We start from the raw sequence: 17,108 nt of genomic DNA, 5'->3' as shown, positions 1-17,108 counted from the left end.
ACTGCCCTGGACCCACTGAGTCAGAATCTGCGTCCACCACCTTAGTGAAAGTGAAGTCGCTCAGTCATGTCTGACTCTTTGCGATCTCATGGACGGTAACCTACCAGGCTCCGCGGTCCATGGGATTTTCCAGGCAAGAATACTGGAGTGGGCTGCCATTTCCTTCTGCAGAGGATCTTCCCAACCCAGGGATCGAACCTGGGTCTCCTGCATTGCAGACAGACGCTTTACCATCCAAGCCACTAGGGAAGCCCATTCCAGGTGTTAGGCACCATGAAATAGGAGTTCCTGTTTTAGGAAGGTCAGGCTGGTGGATCTCAGCAGAAGAGCTTGGTGTCAGGGAGGTGATGGGGTGGTTTTCCAGGTCCGGGGAAGGTGGCCCAGCCCCGGAAAGGCAGCAGCAATAAAGAAGCCTGGGTAGAGAGGGCAGGGCTTGGAGACAGAATTACTGGAGGGTGAAAGAGGAAGGAGGGTCGCGTCCGCAGACCTCTCTGAGCATCTGGGTGAACTGGAGTTGTCACTAAGCGACGTCTGCGGGGCGTCCAGTGATGGTGGGCCCAGGCATGTGGTCTTACCCTCAGGACAGTGGATAAGGCCTGAGATGGGAGCTGGGGGCACTTGGACCCATGGCATTGGGAATGAGGAGAGGTGGGCTGAAAGAAGCTGACCGATGGTGCCCATGGCCTTCCACTTCCACGAGCTGAAAATGCAAGCAGTGGGAGGGAGCTGAGGGTCGAGGGTGTGCAGAGGTCCCTTCAGAGCAAGGCCGGGCTGCTTTCCCTTAAGAAAAAGGCTCGTTCAAATGTTGGGTGGGGCTGATGGGTTTTGAGTTGATTTTAAAACATAGATCACTTTGTGAGGCTCACTGCTGCCCGTCTGGGTCTTCTGGCTCCGCAGATTGAAAAGTTACAGACCCAGCTAGAGAGAGAGAAGCAGAGTAACCAGGATTTGGAGGTCCTGAGTGAGGAGCTCATCAAAGAGAAGGAACAGCTGCAGAGTGACATGGAGACCCTGAAGGCCGACAAAGCCCGGCAGGTAGGCCCTCGGAATGGGCGCCTATCCCGGAGCGCCTGCCTGCAGGAGGGAGATTAGTCCAGGATTTAGCCATCTCCTGGGAGTCTGTAGGGGAAACGCTGGTGACCAGGCATCTGGCCTAGCTGCAGCTCAAACCAGCCACTCTTGTTCAGTGGTGAGGAGGGGACACTGGCAGCACCTAAAGACGGGTGATGCTCTTGGTGTGTTGTGGGCGAAGCTAAATGTCCAGCGTCTCACAGGACAGCCCCACGTGACCGAGAACAATCCGGCTCCCGATGTCCATAGCACTATGCTAAGCCCCTGAGGTTTATTGGTGGGAGGCAGTCCAAGGCTGGTGCGAGGGCTCTGTGATGCTGAGCAGGAGCCAGGCTCTCCTCCTCTGCCAGTCTTAGCTGGGGCTGCCGCGTGCCCTCAAGGAATGGGAGAAAGAACTGGAGGGCGAAGAGCAGAGGGCCACCCCTCACAGCCCCCCTCCGCTCTGGGACCTTCTGTCACATTCATTGGTCACACTCAACACGTGACTAACCCCTACCTGCGAGAGGAGGCCGGGGTTTCAAGTATTTTGAGTTTTTCAGGCGCTGAGCTAGGGCAAAAAAAAGAGGGGATGGGATAGTGCCATGTTTGGATAAAAGACAGGCAGGGTCCCTGGCAGGATGTGGCTTACATGGAGGGCAGAAGATGACAAGCAAGGCGATCCCAGATGTGTGCTCTGGAGGGAGTAAACAGAGAGAATCCTGCTGGGTGCAGGCGCTGAGGAGTCGGGGTGCAAGGCTGTCCTTGAGGGGCTGCCATTCATACGCGGAGCCCTGGAGGATGGGGAGGAGTCAGGATGCTGAAGGCCAGGGGAGGGCCATCCAGGGCAGAGGGAAGACTGTGCAGGGTCTGCAGGTGAGAAGTGGCCTCAGGGGAGCCCACAGAGGCAAGCGGCCAGGATGAGCATACCAAGGGAATCAAGTTCCATCGTTTTCAGTAAGAGGGAGAGATGGGTTTCTGTTTCTACATCTTCCTGGCTGCCCTGAAGGCATTTTAACTTGAAGTGTCTTCCTAAGAGTCTCCATGCTCTTTACCTTGTGTCCATGTTTGCCCCTAGGAACTTTAGGGATTTTTGTTTTTTCAATTGAACTATAGTTCAGTTCTGGCATACAGCAAAGTGATTCAGATATATATGTGCATGCGTTCATGGGTCTCCTCTCAGTTGCTTTAGTCATGTCCGACTCTTTGCAGCCCTGTGAACCATACCCTGCTAGGCTCCTCTGTCCACAGGATTCTCCAGGTGATAATACTGGAGTGGGTTGCTATGTCATCCTCCAGGGGATCTTCCCGACCCAGGGATCAAACCCGGGTCTCCTGCGTCTTTTGCATCACAGGCAAATTCTTTACCGCTGAGCCACCAGGGAAGCCCATATGTGCATGTGTGTGTATAAAGATATATATGTACACATATATGCATATGCTTTTTCCATCATAGGTTATTGCACGTTATTGGATATAGTTCCCTGTGCTGTACACTAATACCATTAGGACTTCAGCGGGGAATGGTCTTTTAGGGCCTGGGCTTTGGTCACCAGATTAAACCAGACTTCAGCCCCAGATCATGACAATATGTGCAACAGCCAATGTCTCTCCCATCGTGTTTTCCCCCAGATCAAGGACCTTGAGCAAGAAAAGGACCACCTCAACCAGGCAGTGTGGACACTGCGGGAGAGGTCGCAGATCAGCAGCGAGGCCCGCGCCAAGGACGTGGAGCAGGAGAACAAAGCCCTGCATAGGACGGTGGCGGAGACCAGCGGCCGGCTGAGCAGGCTGGAGCTGGAGCAGCAGCAGCTGCAGCGGGCACTGGAGCAGGCGCAGGAGAAGGCGGGCCAGGCCGAGGCGCTGGAGCGGGAGCTGGGGCGGCTGGAGGAGGAGAAGGGGCGGCTGGAGGAGGAGAAGGGGCGGCTGGCGCAGAGGGCCAGCGCTCTACAGGCGGCGGGCGAGCGGGCGGAGGCCGCGGAGCGTGAGAGCCACGGGCTGGCGCTGGAGAACCGGCAGCTGCGCAAGTCCCTGGACGCCCTGCAGAACGTGTCGGTGCAGCTGGCTGGCCTGGAGCAGGACAACCGGCAGCTGGATGAGGAGAACCTGGAGTTGCGCCGGATGGTGGAGGCCATGCGCTTCACGGGCGCCAAGGTGGCCCAGATGGAGCGCGAGAACCAGGAGCTGGAGCGCGAGAAGCAGGAGCTGAGGAAGAGCGTGGAGCTGCTCAAGGCGCTGGGTAAGAAGTCGGAGCGCCTGGAGCTCAGCTACCAGAGCCTGAGCGCCGAGAACCTGCGGCTGCAGCAGAGCCTGGACAGCGGCGGCCAGAAGGCACAGGCCCTGGAGCGGGAGCTGGGGCAGCTGGAGGCCGAGAACCAGGGCCTGCGGCGGGACCTAGAGGCCCTCCGGCTGGCCCACCGGCAGCTCGAGCGGGCCGAGCAGGAGCGGAAGGCGCTGGAGCAGGAGGTGGCCCAGCTGGAGAAGGACAAGAAGCTGCTGGAGAAGGAAGCCCGGCGGCTGTGGCAGCAGGTGGAGCTCAAGGACGCCGTCCTGGACGACAGCTCCGCCAAGCTGTCCGCCGCCGAGAGGGAGAGCCGCGCGCTGGACAAGGAGCTGGCCCGCTGCCGGGACGCGGCCGGCAAGCTCAAGGAGCTGGAGAAGGACAACAGGGACCTCACCAAGCAGGTCACCATTCACACGAGGACGCTGACCGCCCTGAGGGAGGTGAGCCGGGGCCGTCGGGCCACACTGTGTGCGCTGTGGGATAGAGGTGGGACGGGGGGAGGCCCCTGGCGCGTGCTCCCTGCTTCGAACCAGAATGACGCCTGAAAGCGTGAAGAGGAAGTAGACGTGACCTGTTAGGATCTAACTGCCCAGAGACAGCCAGTGCCTGGGGTATTTTATTCCATCCTCTTCCTTGGGCATTTGTGTATCCACACACTTGCTACCCCACTTTGTACACCTTAGCTCTGTGCTGTTTTCACTTACTTTACCTTTTCTCATTACACTAAACAGCTTTCGAGCCACAATTTCTAATGGCTGTGAGGTAGATTTACTGTGATTAATTCTGTAGATTTACTGTGATTACTTCCCTGGCTGCTCAGACAGTAAAGAATCTGCCTGCAAGGCAGGAGACCTTGGTTCAATCCCTGGGTCACGAAGATCCCCTGGAGAAGGGAATGGCGACCCACTCCAGTATTCTTGCCTGGAGAGTTCCATGGACAGAGGAGCCTGGTGGGCTGCAGTCCATGGGGTCGCAAGGAGTCAGACATGACTGAGCAACTAACACACGTTTTTTTGGACAATCAGATTATTTCTGAGTTTTCCCACTGTTTTGTTTTATTTTTTTAAAGTCTTTATTGAGTTCATTACAGTATTGTTTCTGTTTGTGTCCTGGTACTTTGGCCGAGAAGCATGTGGATCTTAGCTCCCTGACCTGGCAGAGTCGGGAACCAGGGAAGCCACATCCCCTGCACTAGACCACCAAGGAAGTCCCTCCTACTATTTTAAATAACACTGGACATCCTAACATACACCTTCACAGATACCTATTTTCTTAGGATATACACCTCGAAGTGCAGTTATACTTGAAAGGGTCCAAATTTTTAAGTCTCTTGGTGAACACCTGTCTTACTTCTCCCTGGTATTTTTTTGCATGGTTGTCTGGGCTTCCCTGCATGTGTTAGGGTGAGTCACTCTGGTAAGTGACTTCAGCATCTGTCTGGCCCGTCACAGAAGCTGGGTCTCCCCACGCGTGGGAGTTCACTGTGGCTATTCACAGGCGCCCGGCTTCCTCCATCCTGTGGCTCGGCCATCCCACAGTGGACCTACCTGCAGCAGATGGATGCGGAAAAGAAGGACCACACTTCTTGGGGCAGAATTGGATCACAGAGTTGTACCTAACTGCTGGGGAGGCTGAGAAACGTTCTAGCTGTGTGCTAAGGAAGAAAAGGAAATTTGAGAACTCAGGTCTCCATGTTAAATATATACATACGTCAGCGGAGCAGGTCACCATGCTGTGGGGAAGATACAAGACACCAGCTCAGGCAGTAGCCCCTGCCTCCATAAGCATTGGTTAGGGTTTGCTGCAGTAACGCTCGACCCCAGAATCTCAGGGGCTCATCCCATCGAAGGCTGGTTTCTCGTGCGAGTCCAGGCAACTCTCCAGGGAGCCTGTCCTCTGTGCTGGGGCTCAGTAGTCCAGTCTGCTTTGACCTTATGGCTCCCCCATCTCAACATGGGGTTAGGGCGGTTCCCGCAGCAGAGGTGAGGCAGCTGGAAGGTCACGCACCGGCCCTTCCGTGCCACACCTGGGGAGCAACCCCGGAACGTTCGGCAAACATCACCAAATGTGGTAGGGGTTCCAGGCCTTGGGGTGTGGTAGGGGTCCATGTGAGGGCATGTAGCTATGTCACCGGGCAGAAATTGGTAGCTGCCTGGAAAGCTACAGAGGTGTGGACCAGCGTAAGCGAACTCCTAGGTGAGGTCAATGTCCACTTTCGAAAAGTCAATCAAAACCTAAGTCTAAAAGTAAAATCTTTCTCCCCTTTATACTTTTTTCTTATGTTCTAAATTCCCTGCAATGGGCATTTAATTACATCACTTCATAGAAAAGGCAGTCGTGTTGGAAGAATTCAAACCTGTTCCTCAGAGGTCACCATAAATGGTATCTCGGACGCGTCTCTGGATGTGTTTGGAGCATGTTCAGTCCTTCCCGGACACACTGCTGGTGTCCTGAACCCCAGGGCCTGGAAAGGTGTGTTCATCCCTTTCCTTCAAGACATCCCCAGGGTCCACTGTCCACATAGAACCACCCGCTTGTCCCTCAAGACACCTGAGCCAGCTGTGACTCGAGAAGATGGTTGCTCTGCCCTGAGATGGGCCTGTGTCTGTCTCTCTTGCTGCATCTGCTGGGCTCCTGGCCCACGCTTGTCCTCACTGTCCCCACAGGACCTGGTGCAGGAGAAGCTGAAGAGCCAGCAGCTGAGCAGTGAGCTGGACAAACTGAGCCAGGAGCTGGAGAAGGTCGGCCTCCACAAGGAGCTGCTGCTGCAGGATGACAGCAGCAACGGTGACCCGTGAGGACCCCCCCCTCCCCGGGCGGCTGCAGGAGTCCGTGCACCCCGCTCCCCGCAGGCTCCACGCCCCACCCCCCGTGAGGACCCCACCCCCCGCAGGCTCCACGCCCCACCCTCTGTGAGGACCCCACCCCCCACCCCGGGCGGCTGCAGGAGTCCGTGCACCCCGCTCCCCGCAGGCTCCACGCCCCACCCTCTGTGAGGACCCCACCCCCACCCCGGGCGGCTGCGGGAGTCCGTGCACCCCGCTCCCCGCAGGCTCCACGCCCCACCCCCCGTGAGGACCCCCCCTCCCCCCAGGCGGCTGCAGGAGTCCGTGCACCCCGCTCCCCGCAGGCTCCACGCCCCACCCTCTGTGAGGACCCCACCCCCACCCCGGGTGGCTGCAGGAGTCCGTGCACCCCGCTCCCCGCAGGCTCCACACCCTACCCCCCAGGAGGACACCCCCCTCCCCCCCACCCTGGGTGGCTGCAGGAGTCCGTGCACCCCACCCCCCTGCAGGCTCCATGCCCCACCCTCTGTGAGGACCCCCCACCCCCACCCCGGGCGGCTGCGGGAGTCCGTGCACCCCGCTCCCCGCAGGCTCCACACCCTACCCCCCAGGAGGACACCCCCTCCCCCCCCACCCTGGGTGGCTGCAGGAGTCCGTGCACCCCGCTCCCCGCAGGCTCCACGCCCCACCCCCCCAGTGCTGCATTTTCTCTCCACACCCAAGGGCCTCTTGTCACGTGGGGCTTTCTATCCCAGGCCTCCTTCCTGGAGATTCCAAGCAGGGAGTGGAAGGGGATTTCTTTTGTCCAATAAAAAGGCTTCCTGATTTTTTTTTTCTAGTTAGGCTCTTTCAGGCCAGTTTTAAATTCACAACAAAACTGAGGGGCAGGTACAGAGATTTCCTGTAGACCCCTGCCCCCTGACATGCATACCCTTCCCGACCATCAACTCCCCACCCCCCCCACCAGAATGGTACATGCGTTAACGCTGACAGGTCATCACCCAGAGTTCACAGGTGACATTGGGGTCACTCTTGGTGTTGCACGTTGTGTGGGTTTTGACAAATATATAACGACATGTATCCACCCCTCTGGGGTCTTACAGAGTGTTTTCACTGCCCTAAGGATCCTGGGTGTTCCACCCGTTTGTTCCCTTCTCCTTCCCCCAGCCCTTTGATTTTTTTTTTAAACCAGCCTGCAATTCTTTCTGTCTCTCTCCTTCTCTCCCCTCCTTCTCCTTTTCTTTCTTTCGCTCTCTGCCCCCCGCCCCTCCATGCTGGGCCTTTCTTGGGGTTTCTCTAGCTGCAGTGGACAGGGGCTGCCCTCTAGCTGCCGTGCGCGGGCTTCTCAGTGTGGTGGCTTCTCTCGTGGAGCACGGACTCTAGGGCAGGCAGGCTGCAGTAGTTGTGGCCCACGGGCTTAGTTGCCCCCGCGGCATGGAAGATCTTCCCAAACCAAGGACCTAACTGGTGTCCCTTGCACTGGCGGGAGGATTCTTAACCTCTGGGCCCAGCACTTTGATTTGAAAGTTGAGCTGTTGCTTCTTTGCCTGCACTGCGTTCCTAAATGATCTCGCTTTTCCAGGAAATCCAGCATCTTGGACTTTTCTTAGACTTGTAACCAACATGATGTCCTTTTAGTGTGGTTACAAGTCCACAGAGATTTACCACTTACCTGGCACTATGGATGGATTCGTTAACCTTTCTGAGACTCAGTTGCCCCATCTGTAAAATGGCCATAATAGTACTTCTCTAAGATGGTGCCTGGGACACTATAGCCGTGACGTTTCATTTATAAGTGTCCCAGATGTGTCTTCACCAGGAGTCCAGGGAAGGGCTCTGGGTGACGGTGTTTGGCTCCTGTGGTCCTTCTGGGCCACATCCTTCAACGAGATGAAGAAACCAGCTTAATGCAGGAGGGCCTTGTGGGCAGCTGGGAGACCGGGAGCTTGTGGGAGGAAGAGACAAATAAATACTACCGTGTATTTTTATTTTTTCAGGAAATACAAGATTTTGGAGAGCATAAATGAATCAGCTTTAAAAACAACACTTGCCATGAAAGAAGAAAAGATTGCTTTCTTAGAAGCGCAGGTAGAAGAGAAAGCCAGCCTGAATCACCAGCTGCAGAACGAGATCCAGGTGGTAAGAGCAGCATGCCCCCCACCCGCCCCAAGACGGGCCAGGGGTCGTGGCTGTGACATGCCCGCCTCACCTTTCCCAGGCACTCACCTGGATGGCAGAGGGGCTGCCTGGATGCCTGTGTCCTGGAGCAGGTGTTTGTGGAGAGGACACCCAAGGCCCAGGGGAGGGAGGAGACTGGCCACAGTCATGTAGCTGAAGTTGGGGCTGGGTCCTGGCGCTGCCCTTCAGTCCCCTCTACAGGGAGGGGGTAACACGCAGGATGGAGGTTGTGTGTGCTCCCCGCAAAAGCAAAGGCAGGTGCCTGGTGGGTCCATGCCTGTGCTGGGCGAGGGGATGGTTTGGTGCGGGGGGCCCCCAGCTGGGCCCCTTCCTGCCCCAAGTCTGCTCTCCTGTTCCCACAGCTGAAGAAGGAGTGTGAGGTCCTCAAGCAGAGCCAGGAAGGGGGGACGCAGGCGCAGAACTCTTTCAAACACCCCATGGGGACGTCGGTCGAGGGTCACCCAGGGAAGGAGCCCTGGGTGCCCAGCCACAAAGAGGCCACGATGGAGCTGCTGCGTGTGAAGGACCGGGCCATCGAACTGGAGCGCAATGTGAGTGGGGAGAGGCCATCCGTGAACCGTCGCGTAGGTGGAGTGGGAATTCCCATCACCAGGAAGGACCCCGGGCAGCAGGAGCTGTTGAGATTGACGCAGGTCTCATCAGCCACTTCTTGTATTGCCTGGGAGGTCCTGTGAGCTCCTTTCCACTTGAGATCCCTTCAGCCTTTTTTTCTTTTTTTTTTAAGTGAGCATTTTATTTATTTATTTTAAATTGTTCGTTTATTTCTGGCTATGTCAGATGTTAGTCAGTGCACACGGGCTCAGTAGCGGTGGTACATGGCTTAGTTGCCCTGCGGCACATGGGATCTTCATTCGCCGACCAGGGATCAAACTTGTGTCCCCTACATGGGAAGGAGGATTCTTAACCACTGGACCACCAGGGAGGTCCCCCTTCAGACTTTCTAACTGAAAGGGTGTGTGCATGTCTTCCCTGAAGACGCGTTCTCTGCATCCCAGCACATCCCTGGGCCTAGAGAGTCTATACCTGCACCGTTTCCACGGGGTCCTGTGTCTCAGTGCTTTGCGGGCGGTCGACCGCCCGTCCACCACGGTCCCCCACCTGTTTTCATGAATAAGATGTTATTGGCCCGTATACACACCCTCTGCTTCCTCGTTGTGTGGGGCTGCCTTCCCGCAGGGATGGCGGGGGTTAGTGTCGAGGTAGAGACCACACGGCCGTCAGACCCCCAGATATTTGCTGTCTGGCCCTTTATAGAACAAGCTTGTCCATGCATGTCTAAACACTTGACGTCCTTTGATGTCCCCCAGTAGCTTTATGAAGTAGATAGTGATGGTTTTCATTTGATAGATGAAAAAGGTGAGATAGAGTGTAAGAAACTCAACCCTAAGCCCTATACTGGTAAGGGACAGGCCACAACCACCACCCACACGTCCTAGTCCAGTCGGTGGTGTATTTTGCTTGGCCTTTATTTGCCTCGCAGAGCATGAACCGCCTTAACCTACCTGCTGTCACCCCTGAGTGGAATGAGGCTGTGGCCACAGGCCCTGACTCCTGTCCTGTGCAAGCTCACAGACGTGCATTCTCAGGGTGAGTGACAGAAAACAGAGAGAAGCATTAAAGACAAAAAGCTTTAAAGAGAGCAGCTGTAACTCCCGCTCACCCGTCTCACACTCACATGCTTGGGTTCCTTGCAAGATCCCCATCATGTGTATTCATTCCTATCATGAAAACATGGACCAAAAAAATTTTTTTCTGATTCTATTGTCTTTCTAAGAGGGAAAGTGTTACTTCTCTTACTTAATGGGTTTTGGCTTTGGCCCCCATAGCATCAACTCTTGAGGGTTCTCATTCCCAACAACTCAGGTCCCCGCTGCCAGTTAGCAGGTACAGAAGAAGTGAAGTGAAAGTTGTGCTCAGGTGTGTCCGACTTTTTGCGACCCCATAGACTATATACAGTCCATGGAATTCTCCAGGCCACAATGCTGGAGTGGGAAGCCTTTCCCTTCTCCAGGGGATCTTCCCAACCCAGGGATCAAACCCAGGTGTCCCTCATTGCAGGAGGATTCTTTACCAGCTGAGCCACAAGGGGAGCAGGTATGGACCTGGCGTCTGATCAGTCCCATGCTTTTCCCTCCCCCAGAATGCGGCCCTGCAGGCTGAGAAGCAGCTGCTCAAGGAACAGCTGCAGCACTTGGAGACCCAGAACACGGCCTTCAGCAGCCAGATCCTGACGCTGCAGAAGCAGAGCAGCTTCCTGCAGGAGCATAACGCCACACTGCAGACGCAGACGGCCAAGCTGCAGGTGAGGGCTGGGCGGGCGGGCCCCGCGGGAAGGATGCTCCTTGTCTCCTAGAGACCAGCCCAGCACTCGCACGACTCCCAGTCAGCAAGACGAAGCAGAGGGAGAGTTTGGGGCTTTTTTTTTTTTTTTTTTTTTTTAGCAAATGCATTGTACACCATGGTTACTAATCTCAGGATCTTTGAAAGTGGTTTTCAGTGATTGAACACATGGCTGCCCAGGCTAAAAAAAAGTTCATTTCCCTGCTTGTACTTGCAGTCTTGTCTGTTTCCCAAAATCTATTTCTTGAGATGTTCTTAGGAATTTCTTGGGAAAAGAGATTCTGGAATCAAATAAGTTGAGTTCAACCAGGTCAAGCACATTTCTTTACCGTAGGACCTAGTAGAGTCTTTCTGAAGCAAATGTGAATTTTTCATCTCCACGAGTGAAATGAAGTATCGTCTATTGAGAGCATCTAGCCAAATGAGAGTTCTGGACCGTGCATTTTAAGATGTGGATATTTATTTATAGTTAATAGATTGTGAAAAAAATTAAGAATTATTCGTTGCAGTTTCTGAGAAAGGGGTTTGAAAGTATGTAACTTATGGATCAGGGATGATAAGATACTGGCAAAGATGTTGGAATTTGCTCTAGTAAAATAAGGAAACAGGGTACTGGTTTGTAGTTTTGTTTTATTGGGGTTTTTGATTGTGGCTGTCGTATCTTTGTTCATGTTAAGGTAATTAATTCTGACCTCAGAATGAGTTAGGAAGTGTTTCCTTCTCTGCAGTTCCTCATAATTTTGGATGTTGGGTGGGTGTTCTGAAGCTATCAATTAAGTTAAGGTAGGTTGTTCAGTGATGCTGTTTTAAAACTAGGCTTTTAAGAGTATTGAAAGATGGTATCCAAGGAGCTTATTCGTAGATAGGGCCTCATGTGCCACCGAAAGTCACATCTGTGGAGAGGCTTCAGGACCAAGCACCACGTGACAGTCTGTGACACCGTCTGGCCTCCCCCAGCCATTCCTCAGGTCCGGGTAGGACTGTCCTCGGTCCCAGCTGGGTCTTTGCCTGCCCCAGGGGGGTCCCCGCTCCCTCCGTGTCAGCCTGCATCCCCGTCTCCCTCTCGGCAGGTGGAGAACTCCACGCTGACCTCCCAGAGCGCCTCACTCAGCGCCCAGTACGCACTGCTGCAGAGCCAGCAGACGGCCAAGGAGAGCGAGAACGAGAGCCTGCAGAAGCAGCAGGAGCAGCTGACGGCCGCCTACCAGGCGCTGCTGCAGGACCACGAGCACCTGGGGGCGCTGCACGAGCGGCAGTCCGCCGAGTACGAGGCCCTCATCCACCAGCACAGCTGCCTGAAGACCCTGCACCGCAACCTGGAGCTGGAGCACAAGGAGCTCAGCGAGAGGTGCGGGCCGGCGGGCCGGGTCCCCCGGGTTGTGTCCCTCCGTGCCCCTCGAGTCTCCTCTTGGCCTGCGGCTTCAGACCATCTGGGGCACTGGAACTTTCCCCGAAGGGAAGTAAATCAAAGTCTCCCTCAGTGGTTCGGAGTGAGAGCAGCTGGAGAGCGGGTGGCCAGGGGATCCCCAGGGAAGAAGGGGTGTCGCGGCCAGTCCCGGCTGAGGGAAGCTGCTTGTTGGTGTGGGGTCCCTGCTCCCCTGAGGAGTCTCTTTTTCCCTCTCTCTTCTCTCCAAACCAAGAATAAGGAGGAAGTTCTCCACAGCAGCTCATGTGCACTGATGCCCGTCACCCCGCCTTCTCAGTTCTTTTCTGGCCTTTCAGGGTCTGAGCTGCATTTTTTTTTTAACCTTTTGTTGTTGGGTCGCTCAGTCCTGTCCGACTCTTTGTGACCCCGTGGACTGCAGCACGCCAGGCTTCCCTGTCCTTCACCATCTCCCGGAGCTTGCTCAAACTCATGTTCATTAAGTCAGTGATGCCATTCAACCATCTCATCCTCTGTTGCCCCCTTCTCTTCCTTTCCTCAATCTTTCCCAGCAACAGTCTTTTCCAATGAGTCAGCTCTTCACATCAGGTGGCCAAAGTATTGGAGCTTCAGCATGAATCCTTCCAATGAAAATTCAGGGTTGATGTCCTTTCTCCTTGCTGTCAAAGAGACTCTAAAGAGTCTCCTCCAGCACCATAGTTTGAAAACAACTTTTAATCTTAAGTATATAGAAATTAAACAGAATGGTATAGTGAAGCCTCTGTAGACCCATGACTGGCTTCGGCAGTGAGCGCTATTTTGCCATCTTTGTTTCATCTTTACTTTCCCCACTCTAGCCCTCTACACTTTAAGATAGAATTTACATACATTGAAATGCACAAGTCTTCACTTTGCGCTGTTGACAGCTCGTGGGTTCTGGGTTTTGTGTACATTCATTCAGTCAGCCAGCATCGCCTGAGCACCTGCCCCGGCAGATCAGCGACTGTCCCAGGCTCCTGGGCAGGGGTGGCAGGACCCATCACACCTGGGGACAGGTGTGATATGCACGTGGCTCTAATGCAGGAGGGAGAGTCTCTCTAACACTTGGCGAGGGTGGGTGGGTGGGTGTGCGGAAGCAGTTGTCCCCGTCATCTGCTTGTGAGATGGCCCTGCTGGCACTGCTTCCCTCGACTCAGCCTTACAATGCTCAGTGAAGCTGCAGTGCAGGGGTGTTTCATCACAGACCAAAGGGAGGGTGTTGAGCCAGCAAAGCTGCATGAGGGTGCCTGATGGTGCTGTGGGTCTGGGGTGATGGCGTTCATTCATCCACTCACCTCGTGCTTCCTTTTTGCCTCTGTCTGGAGTCCTCCACTTGCTTGATCCACCCAGATTGCCATCCTTGAGGGCCTGCTGAGACGTCTGCTCCTGTAAGATTGCTCCTTCCAGCCAAACTGAGCATCTTCGGCCTCCTCTGCACCCTTCCGTATACATGTGATCCTTTGTACACACCTGCAGTGTGCTTGGTGCTGCGTCTAGACTGGTAGGGGAGGCACCCTACTTACTAACAACATGGCGTGAGAAATGTTCACTCAACTCTGAAGCTAGCACAATGCCCAGCACTCACCTCTCCTGTTATATGTTATAATATCTTATGCTATTCTTCACGTGTGTTCGGCGGGGGAAGGCTTTTGCAGGTGGAATTTGGACAGGAGTTCATCTTTGCTTTCCTGTAGCCCTTGGCTCAATGCAACACGGAACCATTGTGTTACCCAGTGCTTGTTGGACAGGCTGGAGGCCCCTGGGTCTGTCTGCGGCAGGGCTCCATGTTCAGGAGTCTGGGTACCTGGCGCACAGGGACAAAGGCTCTACATTCATTTCCTTTGACACTAAAATCAGACACTTCGTTCATTCTCTTAACACGTATTTATTGAACATGGTGCCTCCTTCCACTGGGAACTTGGTGATGAGCCAGACTCACCCGGGCCCTGTCCTGCAGTGGGGTGGTGACTGACGGTCAGAGAGGTGCTGGATCAGTGCACTGTCCCAAGATGCTACAACAAGGAAGTGGGAGCCGGGGATCCTAATGGTCAGCCCATGGCCCTGATTTGTCAGACTTGGGATGACTTTTTCCAGAATCATTAACCTGCCTGAGAAAGATCACCCCGGAAAGTCAGGCAGAGCCACATGCCCAGCACCGCATCAGGGACCCTCTGCCTTGCAGCTAAAGGCCACATAAATGTCTGCCTCTCAACAGCGGCCCAAGCAGATTTCGAGCTTGATTCCCACACAGGCACAAGTCTGGGCTCCAGTCACATGGTCCACATACCGCTGATGGGGTGGGGGTGGGCAGTCTGGAGATGAAGACTGGAAAAGCCTGGATGTGGGGACTCTTGAGTCTTTGTGAGCTCAGAAGGTTCCAGCAGGTAGAAGGAGCAACTGGGGCTTATCAGGAACTCTGTCCTTGTGCTCTGCTGAGCTCCAGAGATGGCTGTGCAGTGTGCCCTATGCAGAGACAGAGGAGGAAGTACAAGGAGGCTCGTGGAGGGAGAGGGTGAAGTCTGGGTCAGGGGAGTGTCTGGTGTGTGAGTGTGAGAACAACTGGCCTCTGGTGGCTGCCTGGATGCTAACCTTACCCCGGGAAGCCTCTGCTCCCCGGAACCCAGGGCAAAGCTAGACAGCGAGAAGGGCTCCCCACTCCACCCCCGTCTCCAGGGATTCGCTGCTTTATTAGCTGTTAGGTGTACTGGACTCCAGCTATTTATTTTGTGGTTTCTTTTAAATCTATTTGTGTTTAGTGAGCCTAGCTGAATAGGTGGCTCAGACAGTAAGAATCCGTCTGCAGTACGGGAGGTTGGGGTTCGATCCCAGGGTCGGGAAGGTCCCCTGGAGAAGGGAATGGCTGCCCATTCCAGAATCCTTGCATGGAGAATCCCACGGACAGAAGAACTTGGCGGGCTACAGTCCATGGAGTCACAGAGAGTCGGACACGACTGAGCGACTACCACTTTCTTAGTGAGCCACCTGGTAGCTTATTTATAATCCCTAAGAGAAGGGTGTAGGGTTCAGAGAACATAGTTCTGGAGTTCCAGGTGACCCAAGGGAGGAAGGCTGTGGTGACGGGGACCGAGGGGACTGTGGAGGCGTGTTGGGTGGGAGGAAGGGACCTCCTGGGTCCAGGGCTGGAAGAGACCCCCAAACCGCCTCACCTGGGCACTGCCTCCCTGGCTGCTGGCTTGGACGCTTCTCAGCCACCACCCTCGCGATTGCCTGCCATCTAAGCCTCGCTCCCCACAGAGGAGGCTCCAAGGTCTTCCGGGGTGCGTGTTACCTGTGGGGACAGATGGCTGGGGAACGGGCTGCCAGCAAGGTGTCCCCTCCCGCAGGCACAGCGACATGCTGAAGCACAAGGCGGAGCTGGACGAGCTGGAGAAGGTTTTGAGGGCCGAGAGGGAGGCTCTGCAGCAGGAGCAGAGGACGAGCGCCATGGCCGCGAGCGAGAACCAGAGGCTGCAGGAGGAGCTGGACAGGTAAACGCTGGGGCCCCAGGGCCCACCTGCCCATGGGCAGCGGCATCTCACCCACTTAGCGCCCCCTGAGGTCAAGGGTGTTCCTGGCCATCATGTGTTTTACAGCCCATCATGCTAACAGCTGGTTGGTAATGAGGTCACCGGGAATGGTGCTGGGATAGAAGGACCAGTGTGGTACCTGGGACAGCGCATCCAGTAAGCTGGCGGTCCTCACCTCCCACCCCGAGATGACGGTTATATCAGCCACAGGCACATTCCTCATCTCACGGGTTCCCTGTTTATGAACTCACCTGCTTGCTCACATTCATCTGTGAGCTCCCAATCAGTACTCGTGGCGCTTTCGAGGACATGCCCAGGGTGCTGGGACATTCGAGGTGCCTGACACACACATATCCAGCTAAGGATGCCCAGGGTATTCGGTCCCAGCAGCCCATGCTGCAAATGAGCGTCCTTTTCGTGGCCTGTTTAGAATCATGGTTTTCGTGGTTTTGTACTTTTTGGTGACAGTTTTGCCATTCAACAACTTTCAACAACTTTTAACATCTTTCATTACCTGAACATTATTGATCAGAGACGTTTCAGTATTCACTTACATAACAAATCACCAGCCACAGGCATTAGTTTCTGCAAAACTCCCCCAGGCAATAATATGAATGGCCCCCAGGTCGGATGCCTTCTCACGTTTCCAAGTGCGGGGCTGTGATGTACACTACAGAGAATACAGGTGTGGTAGATAAGCTTCCTTCAGGCATGAGTACACTGCTGGTGGCTGTGAGCACATCACAAGCGGAAGCCACACTGAACAAGGTGTGTCTTGACCAGCTGACACAAACATGTGACCAGATTCATGGAAACACACCCCCACGTTTCTCCGTAAGAGCTGGTTTAGTGTCTCAGGGACCTTAGACTGTTACCACCGAGAGTAACAGGAATCTACAGAATCACCGTGTATGTTAGTCGCTCAGTCATGTTCAACTCTTTGCGACCCTATGGACTGTAGCCCGCCAGGCTCCTCTGTCCATGGGATTCTCCAGGCAGGAATGCTGGAGTGGGTTGCCATGCTCTCCTCCAGGGGACCTTCCCAACCCAGGGATTGAACCCAGGTCTCCTGCATAGCAGGCAGGTTCTTAACCGTCACAGAATTATTATCATCCATTTTTAAAAACAGATGAGGGAACAGACTGAGATTAAATGCCTCGTCCAGGGCCGATGCTTGTAGTCAGTGGCAGAGACAGGATTTGAATCAGGTCTTGTCTCTGGCAGGGCCACATGATGCCGCTTCCTCCCCATGTCCTTGTGTTCATGAGTAGAGGACTGCAGGCTCAGGTGCCAGGCAGGTCAGGCACGTGGGTGATTAGTGCCAGCTGTAGACCAGACAGTGAAATGGAGAAGCCACTTGGTCTCAAGGTAGTCAGCTGGGAGGCAGGCCTGGGGCTGCCAGATTATCCCTTTGTTTGTGCTTGGTGTCTTAAGAGAAGTTGGACGTTTGAATGTTGATGTGAAACTTTCACAATTTTAAATGTCAACCCCCTAATTCATTTAATCAGTGAGCCAAACGACTC

General features: G+C 54.7%; 1 protein-coding gene across 3 annotated transcripts in view; it reads left to right on the top strand.

Moving 5' to 3' along the window:
* The window catches only part of CCDC88C (coiled-coil domain containing 88C), a 145,440-nt gene that overhangs the window by 101,997 nt on the left and 26,335 nt on the right, over nucleotides 1-17,108 (top strand). For all 3 annotated transcript variants that reach the window (XM_027957328.3, XM_042235379.2, XM_042235380.2), the window contains 8 exons: nucleotides 898-1,035; nucleotides 2,680-3,771; nucleotides 5,998-6,125; nucleotides 8,115-8,256; nucleotides 8,658-8,846; nucleotides 10,457-10,618; nucleotides 11,727-12,004; nucleotides 15,403-15,546. In XM_027957328.3, coding sequence (XP_027813129.1) covers nucleotides 898-1,035; nucleotides 2,680-3,771; nucleotides 5,998-6,125; nucleotides 8,115-8,256; nucleotides 8,658-8,846; nucleotides 10,457-10,618; nucleotides 11,727-12,004; nucleotides 15,403-15,546 — 2,273 coding nt within the window. The remainder of the gene's footprint in view (nucleotides 1-897; nucleotides 1,036-2,679; nucleotides 3,772-5,997; nucleotides 6,126-8,114; nucleotides 8,257-8,657; nucleotides 8,847-10,456; nucleotides 10,619-11,726; nucleotides 12,005-15,402; nucleotides 15,547-17,108) is intronic.

The sequence above is a fragment of the Ovis aries genome, chromosome 18, assembly GCF_016772045.2.
Source record: "Ovis aries strain OAR_USU_Benz2616 breed Rambouillet chromosome 18, ARS-UI_Ramb_v3.0, whole genome shotgun sequence".
Classification (NCBI taxonomy): Eukaryota; Metazoa; Chordata; class Mammalia; order Artiodactyla; family Bovidae; genus Ovis; species Ovis aries.
Note: the sequence above shows the minus strand (reverse complement) of the source record. Positions and strands in the feature narration are given on the sequence as shown.